This window comes from Pseudochaenichthys georgianus, chromosome 6 (genome assembly GCF_902827115.2).
Source record: "Pseudochaenichthys georgianus chromosome 6, fPseGeo1.2, whole genome shotgun sequence".
Taxonomy (NCBI): Eukaryota; Metazoa; Chordata; class Actinopteri; order Perciformes; family Channichthyidae; genus Pseudochaenichthys; species Pseudochaenichthys georgianus.
In genome coordinates this window covers 33,664,230-33,686,329 of record NC_047508.1, presented here as the reverse complement: position 1 = coordinate 33,686,329, position 22,100 = coordinate 33,664,230, and the positions used below count along the sequence as shown (strand labels likewise).

The 22,100-nt window shown below is 40.8% G+C and overlaps 1 protein-coding gene across 11 annotated transcripts in view; it reads left to right on the top strand.

The window, feature by feature from the left end:
* LOC117448156 (CUGBP Elav-like family member 2) overlaps nucleotides 1–21,709 on the top strand; it is a 43,019-nt gene extending 21,310 nt beyond the window's left edge. For 2 of the 11 annotated variants that reach the window (XM_034085308.2, XM_034085311.2), the window contains exons 3-14: nucleotides 144–226; nucleotides 2,175–2,223; nucleotides 2,690–2,824; nucleotides 3,704–3,783; nucleotides 4,968–5,129; nucleotides 5,792–5,855; nucleotides 13,236–13,373; nucleotides 14,778–14,900; nucleotides 15,513–15,689; nucleotides 16,490–16,636; nucleotides 17,081–17,258; nucleotides 18,141–21,709. In XM_034085308.2, the coding sequence (XP_033941199.1) occupies nucleotides 144–226; nucleotides 2,175–2,223; nucleotides 2,690–2,824; nucleotides 3,704–3,783; nucleotides 4,968–5,129; nucleotides 5,792–5,855; nucleotides 13,236–13,373; nucleotides 14,778–14,900; nucleotides 15,513–15,689; nucleotides 16,490–16,636; nucleotides 17,081–17,208 (1,286 nt within the window). In that variant the 3' untranslated portion in view covers nucleotides 17,209–17,258; nucleotides 18,141–21,709. Of the gene's footprint in view, nucleotides 1–143; nucleotides 227–2,174; nucleotides 2,224–2,689; nucleotides 2,825–3,703; nucleotides 3,784–4,967; nucleotides 5,130–5,791; nucleotides 5,856–13,232; nucleotides 13,374–14,777; nucleotides 14,901–15,479; nucleotides 15,690–16,489; nucleotides 16,637–17,080 lie in introns of all 11 variants that reach the window. The other 9 variants (XM_034085302.2, XM_034085310.2, XM_034085305.2 and 6 more) reach the window with 8 other exon arrangements.
* Nucleotides 21,710–22,100: the final 391 nt, after the last annotated feature.

Here is a 22,100-nt window from a genome sequence, read left to right as displayed (position 1 = left end):
ACATGCACTCATACGACTAGCTCCTTTTCTGCTCTGCAGTTGTTGTGGTATTAGATTCACTGCCTGTATGCGCTGTGTTTCTAATGCTGTTTTTGTCTCCTTCCCCCCGCCCATTGTTTGTCCCTGTTTTTCTCTCTCTGCAGGATGCTGTTTTGTAACTTTTTATACAAGAAAAGCTGCACTGGAGGCCCAGAATGCACTGCACAACATAAAGACTTTAAGTGGGGTGAGTAAGCACAGTATGGTCTGCATTTAGCTGCTTGAGCCCTTCTACAGCCCGGCTACAGCCCGGCTGCAGCCTGTGAGCTTTTTGCTGGCTGATAATGAGCTCTCGGCTCACTGAACGCAAGTTTGCCCTGAAAAAGATCTGGTCCCCACTATGCACTGACATCCAGGGAGGACTGCCGCTGAATCTCAACACACTGAACTGATAAGCCTCCTGAACGCACGCGCGCAGGTGAAGTGTGCTTGACCAGGCAGCAGGTTATTCACTGAGGCACGGAACCTGATTGCCACAAAGTGGAACAAATTATTAATACTTGTCTTCATGAATCATTGATGCACATCTACATTTTTATGTTCTAAAGTTGGAGGAATAAAGAGAAGAGGGATGAAGTCTCTTTTTAACAATGACGCCTTGTTAGAGTGAATGTTGTCTCCCCTCCCCTATTTCCCCTCCAGATTTATCTTCAGATTAAAGCCCAGTCAACCGGAATAAGTGCAATTTCTTGTTAAACCACCACAAATCTGGCCCTCCTGTACGCCGTTCTAAATTACTCTCTTCCCATCAATAAAATCTATAACAAACAACTCCAGCAGTCGATTTAATCAATAGCACAGTCTATTCGAAATGCTGCCCCCGTCAGTGAGTTTACAGGTAAATATTGAACCGGGTTGATAAATGAGTGTAGCAGGGTATATGGGTCTAGCTCTTTCTACTGGAGGACTATCAATCAGCCCGACATTTCAAATAAAGTGTGGTCTAACAGCTCAGCTCTCGAACCCCAGCCCCAGATCATACTGTGACTGGCATCGACTGCAGGTTGGGTTTGCGTGACTGGAAAAGCTTGTTTCTGTTCCTGTTTTTTCTCCCTTCTGTGCCTCCCTCTCTCCCTGGTCAGTGACGCTAGCCAGTACCCATACTGAGCAGGCCATCTGTTGGCTTCTCTTTAGTGCTTGTCAAAAACAAACCCACCACTTTTCATAAGCGCCACCCGCATCATGCAGTTAGATTCATTTTTCTTTTCTTTTTGGCATCACATGACAGTTAAAATATGCTACAAATATATACACTTGAAGTTCTGCGAATGGCTTCGGAAAAATGTGTTAAATGTAGTTGTGCACGATAATTATCGGTCCGATATTAGGAATTATGACGTCATCCTGATAAACCCGATAAAAGTATTAATAGCCCCGATAATATAAAATATATTTTTTGGGTAAGAAAAAAATACTGCGGTGTGGGTGGATTGGGATGAGGGGCGCTTGTTTTTCACTCGGCTCCTCCCGTTTTGCCAGTACTGTGGTATTAGTGGTTTAGGAAGAGGGGAGTTTTTCACAAATCCAGTGCTCCCTAACTCATGCCTGGCTGTGACGTAAATGGTGTGGGTCCCTAGTTAAATGGCATGAAATGACGGATCCTTAGGCAATTTCTCACTTAACAAACACAGCTTTGGAAATGGCATTTTGTTCAGAGATGTTAGGCTGACTCAAATGAGATTTATCAGAGCCTACATTTGCTACACATTTTTCTGTTTGTATGTGATTCAATATATAGTCTCAACCAAAAACTCACTGTACAGTTGAAAGCAAAATAGAACTGCCTTGCTTGTCACCCCTCCTTGTAAAATTGTTGTAAAGAAAATGAGGGATGTTGACAGGAAGAATCGATGAGTTCAATCACAAGTCTACACTACAGCAAGAAGTGAAATTGGATACCAGAGAATTTGATCCCCGCCATTAACTCGTAGACATTTCCTCCTGAATCTGGCCGTGGTGAGGGAGGATGGTGGATTTAGAACAAAACTCAAGGCAGAGAGGGATGCCTGAAGATGGAGGACATGAGTGTGAAGATATGAGACTCTTGTGATGACGGATAACAAGGCCAGACACCTGCATATTTCAAAATGGTGACAGATGCAGTGTTAACCATTTCCCTCTGCTATTTTTTATAGATGCATCATCCTGTCCAGATGAAACCCGCTGACAGTGAGAAAACAAGTGGTACGTGGATTCATGTGACATGAGGACAGGAGGGTACACAGATAATGTCTGTTGAGAAAAAATCTTTTTAGATTTAGCTAATTGATTAAGAGATTTTAAAAGAAGACCAGTGAAGGACTTAGTTCAGGGAATGTGCCGCAATACACAATTTCTATACAGTGTCAGGGGTTAGGAGGATTAAGGGCTTTAAAAGGCACCGAGGGGAGAAGAGTAGAGCAGGTAGAGGATATGGTGAGCACAAATGAATGATAAAGTCATCTGTCTCTAAGTAGACGAAAACAAAGCGGCAAGTTACAGAGATTTGTACAAGAGGCTGCCACCTTGAGTGAGAGGCAGAAAATGTGTCAGCGAGACGAGGGAGCTTATAAAAAGAGAAGTTCAAGATTTAACGCCTGATGTGACTGCTGCTTTCATAGCTCCATAATTGTTTGTCTGAATAGCTTTCCTCTTTTCAACCTTCTTGCAGCGGTAGAAGACAGAAAACTCTTCATCGGGATGATTGCAAAGAAATATGGCGAGAACGAGATCAGAATGATGTTCTCGTCTTTCGGACAGACCGAAGAGTGCCGAATTCTCCGGGGACCAGATGGTCAGAGCAGAGGTAGGTGTGCTTTCAGCGTAGGCACAGTGTTATCTGCCTCACAGCCGCCATCTTCAGCGAGTACAAGCTGTAATCATGTCTTTATACAGGCCCCACCCTACTTCTTTATTTCTACCCCCTCCAAACCCTCCAAAACAAGTGCTATTCACCTCCAGTGGCACCCATTCCATCCCCACAGTCCCATCCCTGTTACACTCAGCCTCCACATCTCACTTGCCGTCCGGCACAATGGGCCGTCTCCTTAGCAACCGCTGGCTGCCGGTGTTCGTGGGCTCAGCTGGCAGTCGGCTCGGCTCCTCCTTTACCGCCTCCTTCATCCCACTCTACAAAGGCTGGAATTAGCTTGTCGTCGCATCTCCTACATAGCTCTCGACTGCATGAAGCCTCAGATAGCAGGCGGCTCGAGGCTCTCAAGTTGATATATACGATAAAACAGAGAGCTGGCCATGAATTTCTTCCTCTCTTTTAGTAAATTGACAGTCTCCACAATTTAATGAAATTAACTTTAAAACACCCTTTGATGTGAGCAGATCTTACACATTTTAGCAAATCAAAGCCTTTCAATGTGTAGTTATGTGTACATTTTGTGTTTTTTTTATAATCATTGACTGTTTCACCATGACACCACCTAGTCAAGCCTCTTCGGGTGGCCAATGTAATCTGTCAATCACTGTGCTCATGTGACATGTGTTACTGTTCTCCTTGTTGTGTTCTTTCTCCGTGTGCTAACAGTGAGGGTGGTTCTGTGTGCTTGGGAGTTGCCATTCTTTGTACTGTAAAGTGTTTTTTGGGTTTCATAACGAGTTGTCCAAACCTTTTTGTCTTGTTTTGTTTCTTCTTGTCCCTCCCTCCCTCCCCCCCTCTCCTATTGTTCTACAGGCTGTGCGTTTGTCACATTTACTACCAGGGCACAGGCACAGAATGCAATCAAAACCATGCATCACGCTCAGACTATGGAGGTACTGTACCCCTTAGCACCTATTTCTCATTTCCCCCCTATCCCCTCATACATTCTGCTGCCCCCTTGTGTTGAAAAGCTGAAGAACATGTCCAGGCAGATGGCGTCCATTCATCACAGAGCATGAGTCATTTCCAAAACCACTCTTATTAATTACAAAATTACATTGTCGTCTGAAAAATAATTGAATAAAACGTGAAACATTGCCTCTCTCATAGCTGCTAAATTCAGAGCTAACGTGAAACGACAGGAATTGTTGTCGTCTCCAATCTTTGGGCTGAACTAAAACATCTCATTTATTGATTCTGATTAATATTTTAGAGCCTAGCCATCAAAGTCTGCCATAATCAATAAGACCACAGGGACAAGAGCTGCCACCATCAAATATAGGTTAACAAATAATTAACCCAGACTGGATCAGCTACACTACTAGACTTCTTCAAAAACTGGGTCCATGTCATCATGTAGCCGATGGTATGTTTGTGGAAGTGGAGCAGCAGTAATTTGACAGCTAGCAGGTCAGAGGCTCCCCAGTGGAGCAGCAGACCAAGTCTAATTAGGAGCCCGACCAAACATAATACTCCTCCTACCAGATTAAACACAGGCCCCAGTGGTGCTGCCACCTATTTTCCTGCATTTCATAACCTCCCCAATTCTCAGCTGCCATGGGAAGTGCGGCTGGTTCAAAAGCCATTTCCCCTGTCCAGCCTGGTCCCTTTATGGCGCTCAACTCTGAAAATACTTAAGCACAGCATGCCAAATGTCCAAGCGTCTTTCTGAACAGTATGGGACTGTCTGTTTGTGAGATTGTGTGCATTTGTAATGCCTTTTTTCTGTTAAGGTCTGCTGACAAATCCTCGTTTGTCTGTTTTTTTTTTAAGTGTTGTCTCCATCTGTTGTCTGCTTGTCTGTGGACTCAATTACGCTCAGTGCTAAAAAGAATCACTGTCTGCAATTTTGTCCTGTGCCCCTTTTGGAATGTGGCCTGGCTCAGCTATGCATGGAAGATGTCCTCTGTGTTAGATATGAATGCAACAGGCTTAAGTCAAACTGTCTTAAGGCATTGATGATACCCTTTTTAAAGAAAGTCCTTGCAATGACTGCGGCCATACATTGATAAATGAACTGGATTCTTCAGTGTGCTTCTGAGTCTGTCTAACGTCTCTGACTTCTACATCGCTTCAGGGCTGCTCCTCACCTTTGGTGGTGAAGTTTGCCGACACGCAGAGAGATAAGGAGCAGCGGCGCCTGCAGCAGCAGTTGGTGCAGCAGATTCAGCAGCTGAACAGCGCCTCCACTTGGGGAAACATTGCCGGCCTGGGGACCCTCACACCGCAGTACCTGGCAGTAAGTGTTGCTCAAACACGCAGAGCTGCCTCGTGAATTGATATACGGCACGGTTTAAGTTTCAAAATGTATTTATAGTTAAGCCATATATTAACCATATGGGCCGCTTGACAAAGTACAAGTTAAATAAACTAAGCTACATACAATATAAAGGAATACACTTATATAAATAATAAAGGGTCTTTATAAGACAATACATTATACATGTGAAGTGTTGGTTGTAAATTTAATGTGTAGATGGAGCCAAAAGAGGACTTGCTTTGATCTTAATTCTTGAGGTTTTGCTGTTGTCATATTGATGGGGTTAGGTTTATCTTTAAACAGCCTCTCAACAAAACTGCCAGCGATATGTTGTAATTAATTGTATTGTCAGGTGATCTTGTGTTGTTATCTTGTATGTTTAACAGTGACTGACTATTCTGAATAGAAATGCAGCAGCCATTTTGTCTGCAATACACAGCCTCTTAGGCTTAACCCTTTGAACAATATTTGTATTACATTTTCAAAATTAATTAACTTGATAAAGGCAACACTTAAATTGTCAATACTGTTCTGAAAAAAAACAGCTTGTTAGCAATGTTATTATATTGTTGATAAATGATGAGATGTATCCCTTATTCATTTCTGATATCAATTCCTTCCTTACTCTTTGTCCTCAACAGTTGCTCCAGCAGGCCACGACCCCTACCAACCAAGGCAGTTACAATAATATGCAGAGGCTAGGAGGTGAGTGCAGCCTCTCACTGCTCTGAAGTCCTTCTCTGTAAATGAACAAGCCGCCACTTCTCATGTCAACAACCTTGTGACTCAGTGCCTGACGGCCACCTGGCTCTAACTCCCGTAAACCACATGACTCTTTCAGATCAGTGGCGTATTAGTAATGGATGCCTGTGTAGGCGGCTTAAAGACACGCAGCACATAACCATTACTTACTCAAATGTTCCGTGTTTTTAAAGAAGAAACGGCAAACAGTATAACTATGGAGGGGCACTGTATGTGAAGCTCTAATACGCTAAAACAACTACTGCACTTCCTTTTAGTTTTGAATACAGTAATCTTTCTATTAAAGTCCTCTAAACCAGCTATAATAAACAGTTTGGATTTATTTTGGTACAGTCATGCTACCAAATGAAATGGTTTGATGAATCTGCTTAGATACAGGAAGTGCTCAAAGGTTTGTGTGAGTTTATCAAATTTAGAAGTGATTCCATGTCAGCCACAGCTTGCCACAAAACATCTGACTGATAGTGTATTTAACAAACTTAAACTAGCTTTATTAAATGTCAGGTCTTTGGCAGGTAAAACATTTTTAGTCAATGATTTTATCACTGAGCACAATCTCGATTTTATGTTTTTAACAGAAACTTGGATTGAACAAAATAACAGTGCAGCTGTTCTTATCGAATCAACCCCTCCCAACTTTAGTTTTATGAGTCAGGAAAGAATGCATAAGAAGGGAGGTGGAGTTGCTATTTTCTTCAATGATTCCCTTCAATGCAGGAAGACATCTTATGGGAACTTTGCTTCTTTTGAATATGTGGCCCTTCAGCTGAAATGCTCCTCTCGAGCTCTGTTCCTAAATATCTATAGACCACCCAAATACTGTGCAAGCTTTTTTGATGACTTTACTGAACTGCTGTCAATAGTGTGTATTGACTTTGACCGTCTAATAATTAATAATAATAATTCCTTACATTTATTATAGTAGGGGTGTAACGGTACACGTACCGAAATTATTCGGTACGGGCCCTTCGGTTCGGTACACGTGTGTACCGAACAAATATAACGTTAAACGTAAAAAATTGAGAACGTGAACAACTTCTTGAAAGTAATCTCAGGTGCTGCGTCGCAGCATTCAGAGTAATTTTCTCCCATTAGAGGCTTCTCAATTCTTAAATTTCCCCTCCTCGACTCCCCTCCTCGAGACTTAGTCCCGCCCACAGGAGATGCGAGCGGAGGACCGAGGAGGGGAAGCAGCAGACGTTTAAAGAAATGAGAACTCCTCTCCTCTGAGCGGTCATATTAAAGCGACGTCCGTTCATTATTACGTGGCAACAGCTGCATCAGCTGTCAGTGTTTTGTCATAGCGCTGTATTTTATAATCTCTGTTAGATCAGCTGAACATTGTTCCCCCACATATTTACTTTGAATTCATTGAGAGTGCGGTATAATGAGACAATAACAGGCTACAGATGCGGACACACACACACAAATATATGTATATATATATATATATATATATAAGTATGAGAGCACTCTCATAATAACGTAACACAATCAGAGACTGGATATATCCCCTCCCCTCCTCTCTCTGGTCGCTGAAATGGGGAATTGAAATTATGGGCCAAAAGTTATATTTACAAGTATTAAAAGTAAGGACACCAAACCAACTGAGACCCGTCTATCCGCCGCATCTACGCACACACTGTACCACACACACACACCTACACACTGTACCACACACACCTACAGCTCCTAAAGCATGTAATCAGGCTACAGCCGTTGTGTATTTTATTATGTGAAGCACTAAATGGTTTTTAGAAAAATATTGACTCTTTGTTTGTAGATATCTACTCAACTAAAGCAAATGAAGAGAGTAGGCCTGTTATACTGAGTGATATATATTCTACACACTGCTCTGCTTTCTGCACGGACCTCACAGCTGTTCTCTCTGGAAATATCACGACGCGATGAAAGCAGTTTCTAAAATAATATCCAGGGGATGCAGGCAGAGCTGTTATTGGCTGAGATAAGTCCGGCCGTGCGTCACGCCTCCACCGTTCCCGGAAATGCATCCGCGGAGGAGCCGTGGAGGAACCATCAGTGTATCCTCGGTTATAGCTCCTCCAGAGAGCCTCCTCGATGCTCGATCCTCGGTGTGCATTTAGAGAAATGAGACAAAATGGCGCGCTGAAATTCATTTCCGGGTCACTACCGAGGAGTCGAGGAGGGAAAATTTGAGTATTGAGAAGCCTCTATTGTGTTTAACGCATAGAGCGAGCAAGTCAATTAATTGGATGAGCTGGTCAGAGGGATGCGTTCAAATGTAGTCAGTAATTTGAGGAACTGTCGAAATGGCGAACGCAGATAAAGTTGAGCTCGAAAATCCTCCAGCATCAATGAAGTCTCCGGTTTGGGAACATTTTGGTTTCGCAGTTACGTACAAGGATGACGGACAAAGACAGGTGGACCGAACCAAAGCTGTTTGTCGGCATTGTTCAACTAAAATTGGTTACGCGGCTGGCAATACATCAAACTTGCACACTCATTTGAAAAGGCATCACCTGAACGTGAATATCACCGGTACCAAAAGACTGAAGTGCAAACCCAACTCCCGCTAGCATTTAAGCCTCCACCACTCGCAAAAACTTCAGACCGAGCCAAAGCTATTACAAACGGCAAATATCCTTATGTTGCCATGTTAGCAAAGCGCTACCTGGCTGTATCTGCTACCTCTGTCCCTAGCGAGAGGGTTTTCTCCACAGCAGCAGACATTGCTAGTGCCAGCTGATCTGCCCTTTCGGCAAGCAATGTGGACAAGTACATTTTTCTTTAAAAAAACATGAATATACAATGACAAGCAAGTCATAATGTCAAGCTGGCTGCTTAGGTACTAGTACAGTAAAGTTCAAATACAGATTATTTCAGTTCATCGAAAAGCTGTACCTTAATGTTAGTTTTATTATATTTTATATTTATTTGAGTGAATATTCATAGTTTAATAATAATTTAAAAACCCAAAACTAATTTATGTTTTGTGAGTACTAGTACAGTAAAGTTCAAATACAGATTATTTCAGTTCATCGAAATGCTGCACCTTAATGTTTATTTTATTATATTTTGCATTTATTTGAGTGAATGCATTATTCACAGTTTAATAATAATTAAAAAAAAATATGTTATGTTTTGTGATAATTTTTTCTGCTGTACCGAAAACGTACCGAACCGAACCGTGACCTAAAAACCGAGGTACGTACCGAACCGGAATGTTTGTGAACCGTTACACCCCTACCGTCTAGTCATTGTTGGTGATTTTAACATCCATGTTGACAACCCCCAGGACAGAGGGGCTAAAGAACTGTTTTGTGTTCTTGATAGCTATGGACTGACTCGGCATGTGACGGAGCCCACGCACAATAAGTGTCACACTCTGGACTTAATTATCTCAAAGGGTCTGAATATCTCTAAGGTTGTGGTGACTGATGTTGCACTCTCTGATCATTCCTGTGTTTTCTTTGAGAGCTCTATTTCTGTTCACAAAAATGTTCAAAAAGAGGTAACCACAAAGCGATATTTAACTGAAAACACTAGGGAAACTCAGAATTTTTCTTCCACACTTGCCCCTGCTAACATCTCAGTAAATGAGCTAGTAGATCATTTTAATTCAAAAAATTAAAAATGTTATAGATGCCATTGCTCCAACTAAGGTAAAGGAAGTGTCTGGCAAGAAAATATCTCCATGGAGAAAGGCCATCACCGTGAGAACAGAGAAAAAAGAGTGTCGAAAAGGTGAACGCAGGTGGTGAAAAACAAATCTCCAGGTTCACATTGAAATCTATAAAGAGAGACTTGGCCTTTATAATTTGGAATTTAAATTTGTCCGACAGTATTTCTTCTCTGACATCATTACCAAAAACAATGCACGTGCCTTCTTTGCTACCGTCGACAGACTAACTAACCCCCAGTGTCAGTAGCCTCTGAATTTCTATGCAATGATTTTGCCTCCTTCACTGACAAAAATCAGACAAGCAGTCAGTGCCTCTGCATCAGGTACAGCAAATGTTTTGTCTCTGTGTCCACTTAAAATCAATTCAAACACCATGACACAATTCCATCAGATTAATGATAAAAACCTAGAGGACATTATACAACTTCTGAAATCCTCCTCCTGCTGCCTTGAAATTATTCCAACAGGGTTTTTGAAAAATGTTTTTCCTTGCATGGCCTCAGATCTACTTCATATAGTAAACAAGTCTCTTCACTCAGGTGTTTTTCCAAAGGCCCAGAAAACTGCAGTCATTAAACCGCTCTTTAAAAAAAAAGCATAATCTAGTTGTTCAGTAATGAACAATTACAGGCCCATATCAAACCTGCCATTTCTAGGTAAAATCATAGAAAAAGTTGTTTTTCAACAGTTGAGTAATTTCTTGCATTTAAATAGCTGTTTGGATGTGTTCCAGTCAGGATTTCGTCCAAACCACAGCACTGAGACTGCTCTTGTAAAGGTCTTCAATGATATCCACTTAAACACAGACAGTGGCAGAAATTCAGAGTTAGTATTATTAGATCTCAGTGCTGCGTTTGACACTGTTGACCACAACATATTACTAGACCGACTGGAAAACCGGGTGGGACTTTCATCAACAGTTCTAAATTGGTTTGAATCTTACTTTAAAGGACAGAAACAACTTTGTTTCTATAGGTAAATACAAATCTAAGTTGACAAATATGACATGTGGGGTTCCTTAAGTCTCCATCTTGGGGCCTCTTCTCTTTAACCGGTTGCACCCCATCCCCCCGCCACCGGGGGGAAAAACGCATCATCTGCAGGAAACATCGTCTGAGGGCTTCTTAATATTTAATAAACTATGAATGTTTCATATCCATGTAATGGGAAGAAACTCAGCTAACTGATCATTTTTTGCAAAAAAAACACCAAGCTAATGCTGAGCCTCTGAATTAGCCACGAGCGAAAAAATGCTAACGGCGAATGCACAGAAAACGCGGTATTACACCCTTATTACTTCTCATAACTACAAATCCAACCCATAGACTATCATCGTGAGAGTACACAGAATCGATAGGTATATATATCATCACTCCATGATAAGAACTCGTGACTTTATAAACCAAAACAGACATCACAACACGTGGCGCTAGGTAGCCAAAACGGTAACACCTTCATCGTTGTCTGATCAAAAGTTGTCTTCATTGGCATTAAAACGATAAAAACGCTGCTGAAGGTTAATCCAATGTGTTGTGTCCCTTTTGAAATGATTTCTGATAATCCATAAGCAATAAACCTACTTTTCAGATTTCAGAGCGTGAGATGGGCAAAACTGCATGCACATAGCCCCCACTTTTTTTTGGTAACGTTAGTGTGCATGTGGAAACTCCCCTTCGATTCTATTGGCTCTAACGGTTAAAAAGAGATGTCAATCATCAAAATCGACCAATGGGTTCCAGAGAAATGGCAAAAATGCCCATTTCCACCCAAATCACCCAGATGTGGAGTTTATTTTTGCTAAACCTCTCTAAAGGTCAAATGTCACTTGTTTTTCATCAATCTTGATATAGGGTACTTATTATATGTTGTACTTTGGATTCCTAAAGCTTTTAGTCTACCATCCCATCATTCAAGGGTGGTTTTCACTAGAAGTAAAAAAGAATTAGAATGTTCAATCTGAATTTTCTTTAAAATAAAAAACATCTATATTGATTCTGACTTTTCTACATCCAACTCACAGGTTTATCATTACTTTGAGAAACAAGATTACTAATTTTTAGAAGTCTAGTTATGGTCATTTGTTCTGGAAATGTCATTTTCAAGCCTGAGACCTGAAAAACAGGCTTGGGGTTTAACAGGTTAACGTCTACATGCTACCGCTGGCTCAGATAATGATAAACAACAAAATAAGTTTACCATAGTTATGTCGATGACACACACATTTACATAACCATTTCACCAGGAGACTATGCTCCAATTCAAACACTGAGTAAGTGCATTGAACAAATCAATGACTGGATGTGTCAGAACTTTATCCAATTAAACAAAGACAAAACTGAGGTTATGGTTTTTGGAGCCAAGGCAGAACGTATAAAAGTTGGCAACAGTCACATTAAAAACAATTACTAAATCAGCCTACTATCACCTAAAGAATATATCTAGGATTAAAAGACTAATGTGACAGCAGGATTTAGAAAAACTTGTCCTTGCTTTTATCTTCCGTAGACTGGACTACTGCAATGGTGTCTTCACAGGTCTCACTAAAAAATCTATTAGAAAGCTGCAGCTGATTCAGAACGCCGCTGCTCGAGTCCTCACTAACATTAAGAAAGAGGATCACATCACTCCTGCTCTGAAATCTTTACACTGGCTTCCTGTGTTTCAAAGAATAGATTTCAAAATACTGCTGCTGGTTTATAAAGCACTGAATGGTTTAGGCCCAAAATACATTTCTGACCTACTGCTAAATTATGAACCATCCAGATCTCTCAGGTCTTCAAGGACTGGTCAGCTTTCTGTCCCCAGAGTCAGAACTAAACATGGTAAAGCAGCGTTCAGTTATTATGCTCCAAATATCTGGAACAAACTCCCAAAAACCTGCAGGACTGCTGCAACTCTTACTACTTTTAAATCCAGGCTGAAGACTTTTCTTTTTGCCGCTGCTTTTAATTTAAACTGAGCGGTTGTGTTTCGTTTTTGGTTAATGAACATTTGGGGCTAGTAACCCCAGGGAATCAGTGTCTGGGGACTTTGTCCTGGCTGGTCTTCTCTGTGTATGCTGCTCGGGACATATGTGCCATACAAGTGTACATAGCTCATGTTCGGAGAAACCTTAAAGAAAGGCATCAGTAAAATGGAACTTCTGTGTGAACTATTCATATCTTAAACTGTACTGTAACTTTTTATTCATGTATTTTTTCTTTTATTATCTTTTCTTTTTAATGACTGTTTTTAAATGCCTTTGTCTGAATGTCTTTCATTTTTGTAAAGCACCTTGAATTGCCTTGTGTTGAAAGGTGCTATATAAATAAACTTGCCTTGATTTATTAAATAAAATAATGTTGGAAGATGAAAGATAACTTTCTAAGGATGGGTTACATGGTAACGTGACCAGAGTGAATGCAAAGCAGCATATTAATAACATGAATCCCACTCAATGTTAAATGGAGGAGGCTGAGAAAAAACTATTGTTTTTAATTGAAGACAGTTTCAAAATCACTTCCCAACTTAAACTGTAAACATGTATTATCCAAACATGTATTTTCCATTTATTCTCGAGGATTGTGTTCCCCCGAAGACTTTATGGAAAGCTTTTTGTGAGGATTTGAGCATAACTTTGGAAGACCTTGATGTTCACCTCTGTTTCTCGGTTCTAGTAGCAGGTGTGAACCCCCTCCAGCTGCAGAACTTCGCCACATTAGCGGCTGCTGCGGCCGCAGCGCAGAGCTCTGGCAACCCAAATTCCAGCAACGCTATGTCTGCAAACAGCGCAGCCCTGGGAGCCCTGGCTAGTCCAGGTAATTAAATACTGGCATGAAGTGTAGAATTTGCATGAAATGCAGTAGTGGAAGAAGTACAAGTGTCTTTCACTTAAGTCATAGAAGCAACACTTTACTCTGAAAATATTCCACGAGTAAAAGCCCTGCATTCAGAATCTTTGTATAGAAGTAATTTTAGTTCATTTATGGCGCATTTCCACTGCAGGGCCTCGCACGGCTTAATACGGCATAGTTAGGCCTTGGTTGGCCAGGCTTAGTTTATGCTGTGTTTCCATTACAGTTTAGTAGCTGGGGCAGTAACTATAGTAACACAGTGTAGGTGGAGCCGTGACGTCATCTTCAATGCGAACCACAAAACCAACATCAGCCGTTAGCTGTTAGCACTCAAGAGCTCACAGCTCCTCATATCTGTTCAGAAACTAGACAAAAGTTAAACAAGTACAAACCACAGACTGTGTGTCATGGCGAATACAGTCGCTGGTTTATTTATGTCTGTATAGGCCATTGTTGGGAGTGTGGACGGTCGGAGCATATACAACGTTAGCTTATCTGATCTCCATTCAGAAAACACGCATTTTAAAAGGTTTTTCGCCTGCCGTCTGTCTGCAGACTTGTCAAAGCATTAATTCATGGTTTTTACTAACCGGTATCAGCATGTTGTTACTTCGGCATCAATTTTAAACGTGTATTACAATTAAATCACTGTAAAATATGTTTGTTGTAGTTGTAGCCACTCACGTCAATAGTTTAGCATATTCAGCCTGGTTGTTGGCCCGGAAAGAACCACAATTTTGTAGGGCCAGAAAAATTGTGAAAAGGTACCCGTTAGCCGGAACTACCCCTAGTGGAAATGCAACAAAAAACGGGCCGGGTTTGGCACGGCACGCTTAAACCGTGCTACGCGCTGCAGTGGAAATGTGCCATTAGAGTAGATTATTAAGAGTGTTTAGCTTGCTATTTTTGGCCTTGTTGGCTGGTGTCTCGTGTCCGTTACCCTAGTTTATCTTCACGCAAAAACATTTAAATCTAAGTGTAAATAAAAATCCCTTACCCACTGAGATGAATGTACACGTTCACAGACAGCCCCCCTGCTGTGGCAGTATCAACAACTGCTCTGCAACCCTCCCTCCTCCCCATTTCCCTAACGGCCCCTCAGCCATTCCTCATGTGTTTTATGGGAGTTAATCAGCCCCATATAACATTTTATGGGAGCCCCATTTCCCTTTTTAATCTGTGTAAATATACATTGGCTCCATCTGTCTGAGTTTGGCATATTGCTGCTGCGGTAATCACCTCTCCTCGTTAAGAGACAGATTTGAACGGCCCCCTTGCTGCTGTGTCATCCAAGTCATATGAGGTGTTTTGAGCATGAGCTAATCACCCTTGTGGTAACCCATATGTCCTTTTTATCGTGTTTTTCAGTTGGATCATCTGCATCCAGCGCCGGGGCTGCCATGAACACTTTGGCCTCTCTGGGCTCCCTGCAGGGTCTTACTGGGACCTCAATGGGCCTCAACCTCAACGCTCTCTCCAACAGCGTCAGTGGTAAGAAGGACCTTTTTTATCGTAGCTAGCTTCTTTTTTAGCTTTTTTAACATTAGTTATTTTGTTTTTTATATGGGGCCAAAAGAAAAAGCTCCTGCGCTGCTAAGTTTTATTGACTAGTTGTCCACTTTTTTAATGAATTCTCAGAAACAAAGACCGACTTATTTATTTACTACAATGTAATAGTAATAGCCCTAAATGCTGAACTGTTGCTCTGTATCTGTTGCATGTTGTACATAAACCCACTGGCCACTTTATTAGGTTCCTCTGTAAGAACCTAATTTAATCCAATAAAAGGCCTCAGCCATAAATTCTACCGTTGTCAGTATACCTCAGTAATCAAGAGAAAGTGGATTTAATGCCTCTTGGAAGGTTTCATAACAAAACTGGCCATTATAAACTTTGTAAAGAATGAATATGAGGGAGAGCACTACTAACCTGCATTAGATCGAGGTGAACCTAATAAAGTTGTTATAGTGGTGTAACTTGACAAGCAAAGTTGTAAAAGTTGTTTTTTCTGCCCCCTGGTGGCCAGAAAAGCCGAATTCCCTCCTAATGATTGTCAATCTGTGTTTTCAGTGCGTGATCCGTTCGCTTCTCTCGGTTTGACAGGTATGGGGGGCATGAATGGCCTGGCAGCCTCAATGGCCAACGGATCAGCCGCCAGCTCCATGGACGCTCTGACCCAGGCCTACTCAGGGATGCAGCAGTACACGGCCTCCCTGCCCTCCCTCTACGGACAGTCCCTCCTGCAGCAGCAGAACATTGCTGCAGGGGGTCAGAAGGAAGGTGAGCATTATCACAACGCACTGCTGCAGAGATTATGTGTTTTCATAGACCAACCCTGGTTCATTCTACAATCGCCAATGTGTGTGATTTTGCCTTCGGATTATTGCAGGAAAATAAATCTTTAATTAGATGTTTTTGTTCAGCATAACTATTTTAACAAATAAACACCAATTTAAGGAGAGCTAATGCAACTGGCAGGAATAGAAAGACAATTTTACTCCATAAATGACTTTCATGCTCTCCCACAGCTTCAACACCACTAAGGCAAAAGTGGACTAGCCCTTTGTTAGCAAACTCCATTTAAGAGACACGTAAAAGCTACATAAAAATGGCAAGTGGAATATAGTTTTTAGGAGATTATTCTTAAAGCACTTTTTGTTGCGGTCAGTTTTCTCATAAATATATTAAGGTATTTTTATTAACGGTGTAATTCAAATCTACCGCCGCGCGCAGCACAGACACACAGCTGCTGCCCTGCCGCAGCACCGGAAATGGAACTGCTGGGAGAAAAACTGACTATCAGAGATGTAACGTTATCTTTGATAATATTTCGTCAACGAAAGTAAAGAGAGATTTTGGCATAGTTTTTATTTAGTAAACTACATTATCGTCTCGTCACTTTTCGTCAACGATATTGCATGATGATTTCGTTACAGTTATTGTTTACTGCCGTCGGTGCCGTCTCGTTTTCGTCATGGAAAAAAAGGTCGTTGACAAACATATTTCGTCATAGTTTTAGTCAAAGAAATTAACACTAATTGGAATGTCCGTTTTTTTCTTTCTCTTTTTACCAAATGGAGTAGGGCCAGAGGGTGCCAACCTGTTCATCTACCACCTGCCCCAGGAGTTTGGGGATCAGGATCTTCTGCAGATGTTTGTGCCTTTCGGAAATGTGGTCTCTGCCAAAGTCTTCGTTGATAAACAGACCAATCTGAGCAAGTGCTTTGGTAAGTGTGTTTTCTTTACAGCCCTTTTGATTATATCTTAAATGCGTGCTTTGTTGTGGTTGTCATGTATGTATACAGTAAGCCACCTACCTGCACATGTTTTTATTTTCAATACAAAATAATTAAAAAAAACTTTATTGTGAAGTTGTGTCAGGAGAAATAGCCAACGATAATAACAAAACTTGTCTTATGGCTTTCTCTGGTGGGAAAGTTATTCTGTCCTGTTGACCAAGAAATCTATGGGAAAAAGCCTTGATTTTGCTTTTAATACATTGCCCTTGAGGTAAAGGGCAATGTCGCTCTAACCTTCGTCTGAAGCTGTATTTTAAAAAGTAGTTTAGTTTGGTGCATTTAGTTAAGATTTAAAGGGCTCAAGGTGAAATGGTGTATTATATTTCCTTTAAATGTTTGTAACGCGGGTCCTCCACATTTTTTTGTTCTCAGGGTTCGTCAGCTATGACAATCCCGTGTCTGCGCAAGCTGCCATCCAGGCCATGAATGGTTTCCAGATCGGCATGAAGAGGCTGAAGGTTCAGCTGAAGCGCTCCAAGAACGACAGCAAACCCTACTGATCCTCGCCCCGGGGCCCCCCCCTCCCCAGCTCTATGCTAGCACTGCTAGGGTAAGTTCACCCTCCAGCCAAGGTCACCACAGCAGAGACTCAGTGGGGCAGGGGGAAAGGAGCCCGCCACAGGAGGGAGAAAAATTGGTTGCAATGATCTTTCTACATTTTACTGTATTTCATTCCTGCGGTTTTATCATGTAATTTGAGTCGGATTTAATATTTTAATGTATATGATTATTTATGACTATCACTGGAGTCGGTGTTCGCTGGAGGTATTTTTGTGTCACTGTAATTAGTGGAGAGCATCAGGTGTGTTTCCATGCCATTTCATTGCCTTCAGGTCAAGCTAGAACAGGTTGACTAAGGATCAGTTGTCGTTGACGCCAGGCCACGCAGACCCCGAGCTTCAACCTGTGTTTGGCTTTTTACATTTAGTCTGTCTCGTCCGTTTGTCATCCTTAATGTTAATCTCTTTTGCACTCTAGCCCCACCCCCCCTCGCCCGTCTTTCCTCTTTCCGTCTGCCACCTTTCCCTCATTATCTAAGCCATGTTGAGCTAGGCTACCTCTCTTTTTTCTATTAACCACCTCTTCCAGTCATTCCATCCATCCTCCGTCTGCCTCAGGGCGACGGGCTCTCCATGGATCTCTTTGGGTGCCAAGTATTCAGTCTGCATGTTGGAGTCTCTACCATATGTCGTAGTGGTGTCACTTCCGTACATCCGTGTATCGTTTTTGTGTGTCGGGTCTGTGGGGGGGAGGAGGGGGGGAAATGTTTGTGTCCTTTACTGTACGTGGTGATTGGCATTGTTTTTGTTGGTTTTTGTGCCTCATGGCTAAACGATTCTTGTGCTGTGGCCCTAACTTTCTCTCCTCTTTGTCCTCTCTCTCTCTCTCTCTCTCTCTCTCTCTTCCTGTCGTGTTTTTGTTCCTTTTTTAGAACAAATCTCCATGCCTGTTTGCTCATCATTAGCCTAGCATGTCTTCATGATGTTGAAAGCCAAGCCAAACTCCTGGCCTCATCATCCCACCATTGTCTGTGATGTCTCTCTAAGCTCGCCTGACCAATACCTGGCCACCCACTGACCCTTGACCTTAGCTCAACCTGATTTCTCTGCATGTATATTCATTTTGTTTTTCTTTCTGTATAGAAATGTGACAGGTGGGAGAGAGGTCAAGCAAATCAATGTGAAAACGTACCTGCGTTGAATTCATTTAAGATATCTTTTTTGTTTTTGCGAATGTTTTAAAAACCTGTGGGATTTCTTATTTTTAATTTAGCTTTTTGGTTTCTTTTTACCTCTCTCAGTAAAGTTCACTTGAAAGTTGAATACAGGGATTGGCACACAGCTGTGCTATTTGGTGCCATTAGCAATATGTTGGCTTCTTTAAAAAATAATAAAAAAAATGAAATGCTTCAGACCACTTTCCAACACTTTTGAAAGTCTGGCCAGTAAAACCCCTCTCAGTGCTCTGTGATCTCTACATTTTGCGGGCAGTGTGAAGATTTACACCAAGGCTATTTCAAAAATATATTTTCACTTAATTTACAAAAATATCCAGTGTATTTACCTTTTTTTTTGAACTATGATGGCACAATAAAAGGTACATTTGCTCTGTTTAGAGAAATGACTACCTACATGAGTCAACTTTTTTAGAACTGATTCACAAATAGACAATCTGTGGTTTAAATGCACACTTAGATTACCTATATTTTATACCATTGAATCTATAGAAGATTAACAGAACCCAGGCAAAACTTTGGGTTTTTTGTAGATTATGTTGTAATGTCATCTGTGTCGTGGGGGGGGGGGGGGCGGGTCTTCAGTGTATTACATTTCTAACGAGGATTAAAAAAATCTGTTTGATCGAGGGTCATTTCTATTAAATTAAAAACACTTTAAGTAAAATTCCTCTGCATTAATTGTAATTTCAACTTCTTGGTAAAAAGTAACTTTTCTTTAAGGGTCACAGTATGTTGACTATTTTTTTCTCCCTGCGTTAAAGACATTTAGTGTTCAACTTCCACGGTACATGTCGTTGGCTTTCTGTGAATTTGTCATTACAAATTTAATTAATGGATGTTTCACTTTGGTTTTAGTTTGGATGCCTGAAATATGATGATTTACAATGTCTGTTAATCATACAGATGCCAGACAATGTGTATTTTTGTTTTAATTTGTTGTTAAAGTGCCCATGTGTCAAACTTAAGTGTTTTTGAATTCACACGTTTTTTTTCTTGTGATATTGCCTAGTTTTCTTTACACACACACACACACACACACACACACACACACACACTTTCTGTGGTTGCAAATGTGGGAGCCCCTGAAGAAGAGATCACTTGGACACGACCTGTGGGTCTCTGCACATTTTATAGACACACCTGCTTTTTTTTATTCATTTATTTTGCTAATTATTCTTTAAAGTGACTTCTAGTGTCATGTTTCAGTCGTACACGATGCACAGCACATAGATATTACTGAATCCACCACGACTAGTGTTGGTTTACAAGTACATTCCATTTTTTCAGCACAAAGTTTACACTTATTTTTACCGGGTGGTGTTATGTCTGTTGTACTACACGTTTTTAAGAAGACCCTGGTAAAATAAAAAACCACTTCACCCCCAAAGAAGGGTTCCCTAAAACTGCGTACCTGATGGCGCTAAAGAGCTGTCAACTCAGGGGCTTTTTTGTGTGTGAAACTAGACACTCACGCAGGAATACGACAAAAAATGCACAATTATCACCATTTGACCTTTTAAGTTTTGGATTTTTATTTTATTTTCGTTAATCAAAATACATTAATATTCCAAAAAATATACAAAGAGGAACCAAATTTGAAACAGTGCTCGAAGGAAAGTGTTGGGAGTTTTGTAAGGAAGAGTTAAGCACAATTGTGGGAGCTAATCACTTTTGCAGAATGTTGTGTGTGATTATGATCCCCAAATGTTCAAGGTACCACTGATTTCACTTTTTAATATGGGCATGTGCTTTTTACAGTGTTTTTCTATCCAAATGCAATACAATATTCAAAGTGCCATATATACGTCTAGAAACTGCCTACACATCCTTATCAGGCCTTGGGTTAGAGATTGCTGCAGTTCGCCTTTTTTGTCTATTTATGCTAGTGTCATGAACGCTCGTGTCACCTGCTCATGTCCCCCCCCTCTTTTTCCTCCCCCACTCTGTGTTGAGTCATTGGTAAATATGTATTGTGATGTACTCAATTTGAACAGTTGGTTTAAGAAAATTGTAGATAAACAATAAACTTCCCTATACATTTGAAGGTTAAACCTCTTTCTTAGTGTGAACATGTGTACTGTAACACTTTGCGATACAAACGATCGGTAAACCAGATGTGAGGGTATTTGTGAAGTCAATAAAGTTAAAAAGAAAAAAACAAGGTCAAACTCATTTAAAGATATTTTTAAATGATCCAATCGTGTGTCAAACACTGAAATGATTGCAGATCTGTGGTCGGTATGCAGTGTATGGTGAAGTGTTACTGTGAATGAATTTTAAAAAGCACAATGTACAGTCCACCGGTCCGAACAGGGGCTTGACTCACTTCAGGGGCTTCCATCACAAAATCCCGCTCTAACAATCACTTTCTTTCTTTTGTTGTGTTCATATTCTCAAGTGCTATTTTTTTTTGACAAGTGTGGTAGCTTTGCATCTCTATAGATATTGTCTTGATCCAAAAGAAAATAGGAAAAAAAAAAACTTTTCCTGTGTTATTCTTGTCTGATAATCGGTAGGACTTTGTTTACGTTCCACCAATCATTTAATAGATGTTTTATCTTGTCTTGATGAAAGCCAAAGTGGGTGCATCTTGATGTGATCTGTATTATATATACAGTAGTTTTTTCTGTTCAGTCAATATACATTTTTTGGAAAACTGGGTGGGATTTGAGAAAAAAAAGACATACACAGGCTTTCCAATTTCTACAACTGGTTGTTCATATGTATTTTGTACCAGTGAAGCTTTTTATATTGGAAATTAAAGGAAAAAAAATCTATATTGGAAAAAAAATTGTCTGGCCTCTCAATGTGGCCTCGCCTTGACCCGGTCTCGAGTTTGGCCTCTTGGTGGTGTCAAGCAATTTTTTTGTTTTTGTTTTTTTGTCTCTAAAAAAAGATGCCTGATTTTGATTTTACTCGGATCTCTTCGTGTTCCTCACATCGTTAATTTCAGTTTTCGGGGAGGGGGGGGGGGGGGTTGGGATCCTCTAAGTCGTGGTAAGTTTCATGTTAGTATTTGTGCTGTCCACATAGTTTAATGGTCATCAGGATATCGACAACTTGTGTGGTTAATTGTCTTAGTTGAAGAGTTAAGTATCCGTTTAGTTTGAGCCTTGCTTTTTACCTGTGTAGAGGTTTCTGTTTTTTCCCATAGCGGAGTGTGTAGCCGAAAGACTCCGTGTTCTTTTTTGGTCAATGTTTGTTCATGTGTGGTGTGTTTCTTTGCCTCTGTCTCCAAATTAAACCATTTCCCCTAATATGGACTGTGAGTCTTTGTGTGTTGTGCTTGTCCAGTGTTGTAAAGACATTTTACAAACCACCCCCCCCCTCCCTCCCCTAGTGTGTCATGTCTCGCTAACTTGTTTCTCTTCGTTGTGCTTCTCTTTGCTTACTTTGAGCAGTAACAGACAGCTGGTTTATCTTAATGTTAACCTTTAGAGGTCTGATGGGGGAAGATAGATCTACAGCCACACTGAACAAAATATAATATATAAGACAAAATAGAAATGCTCCAATACTTTTTCTATAAATTAAAAGGTTATTTATTTAAAAAATGATGGTTGAAATTTAAAAATAAATAAATGTTATTATACGTGATTATAACACAGGGTGTGCCTTAGCTGGTCATAAAACAAGACCAGTCTAATAGATTAG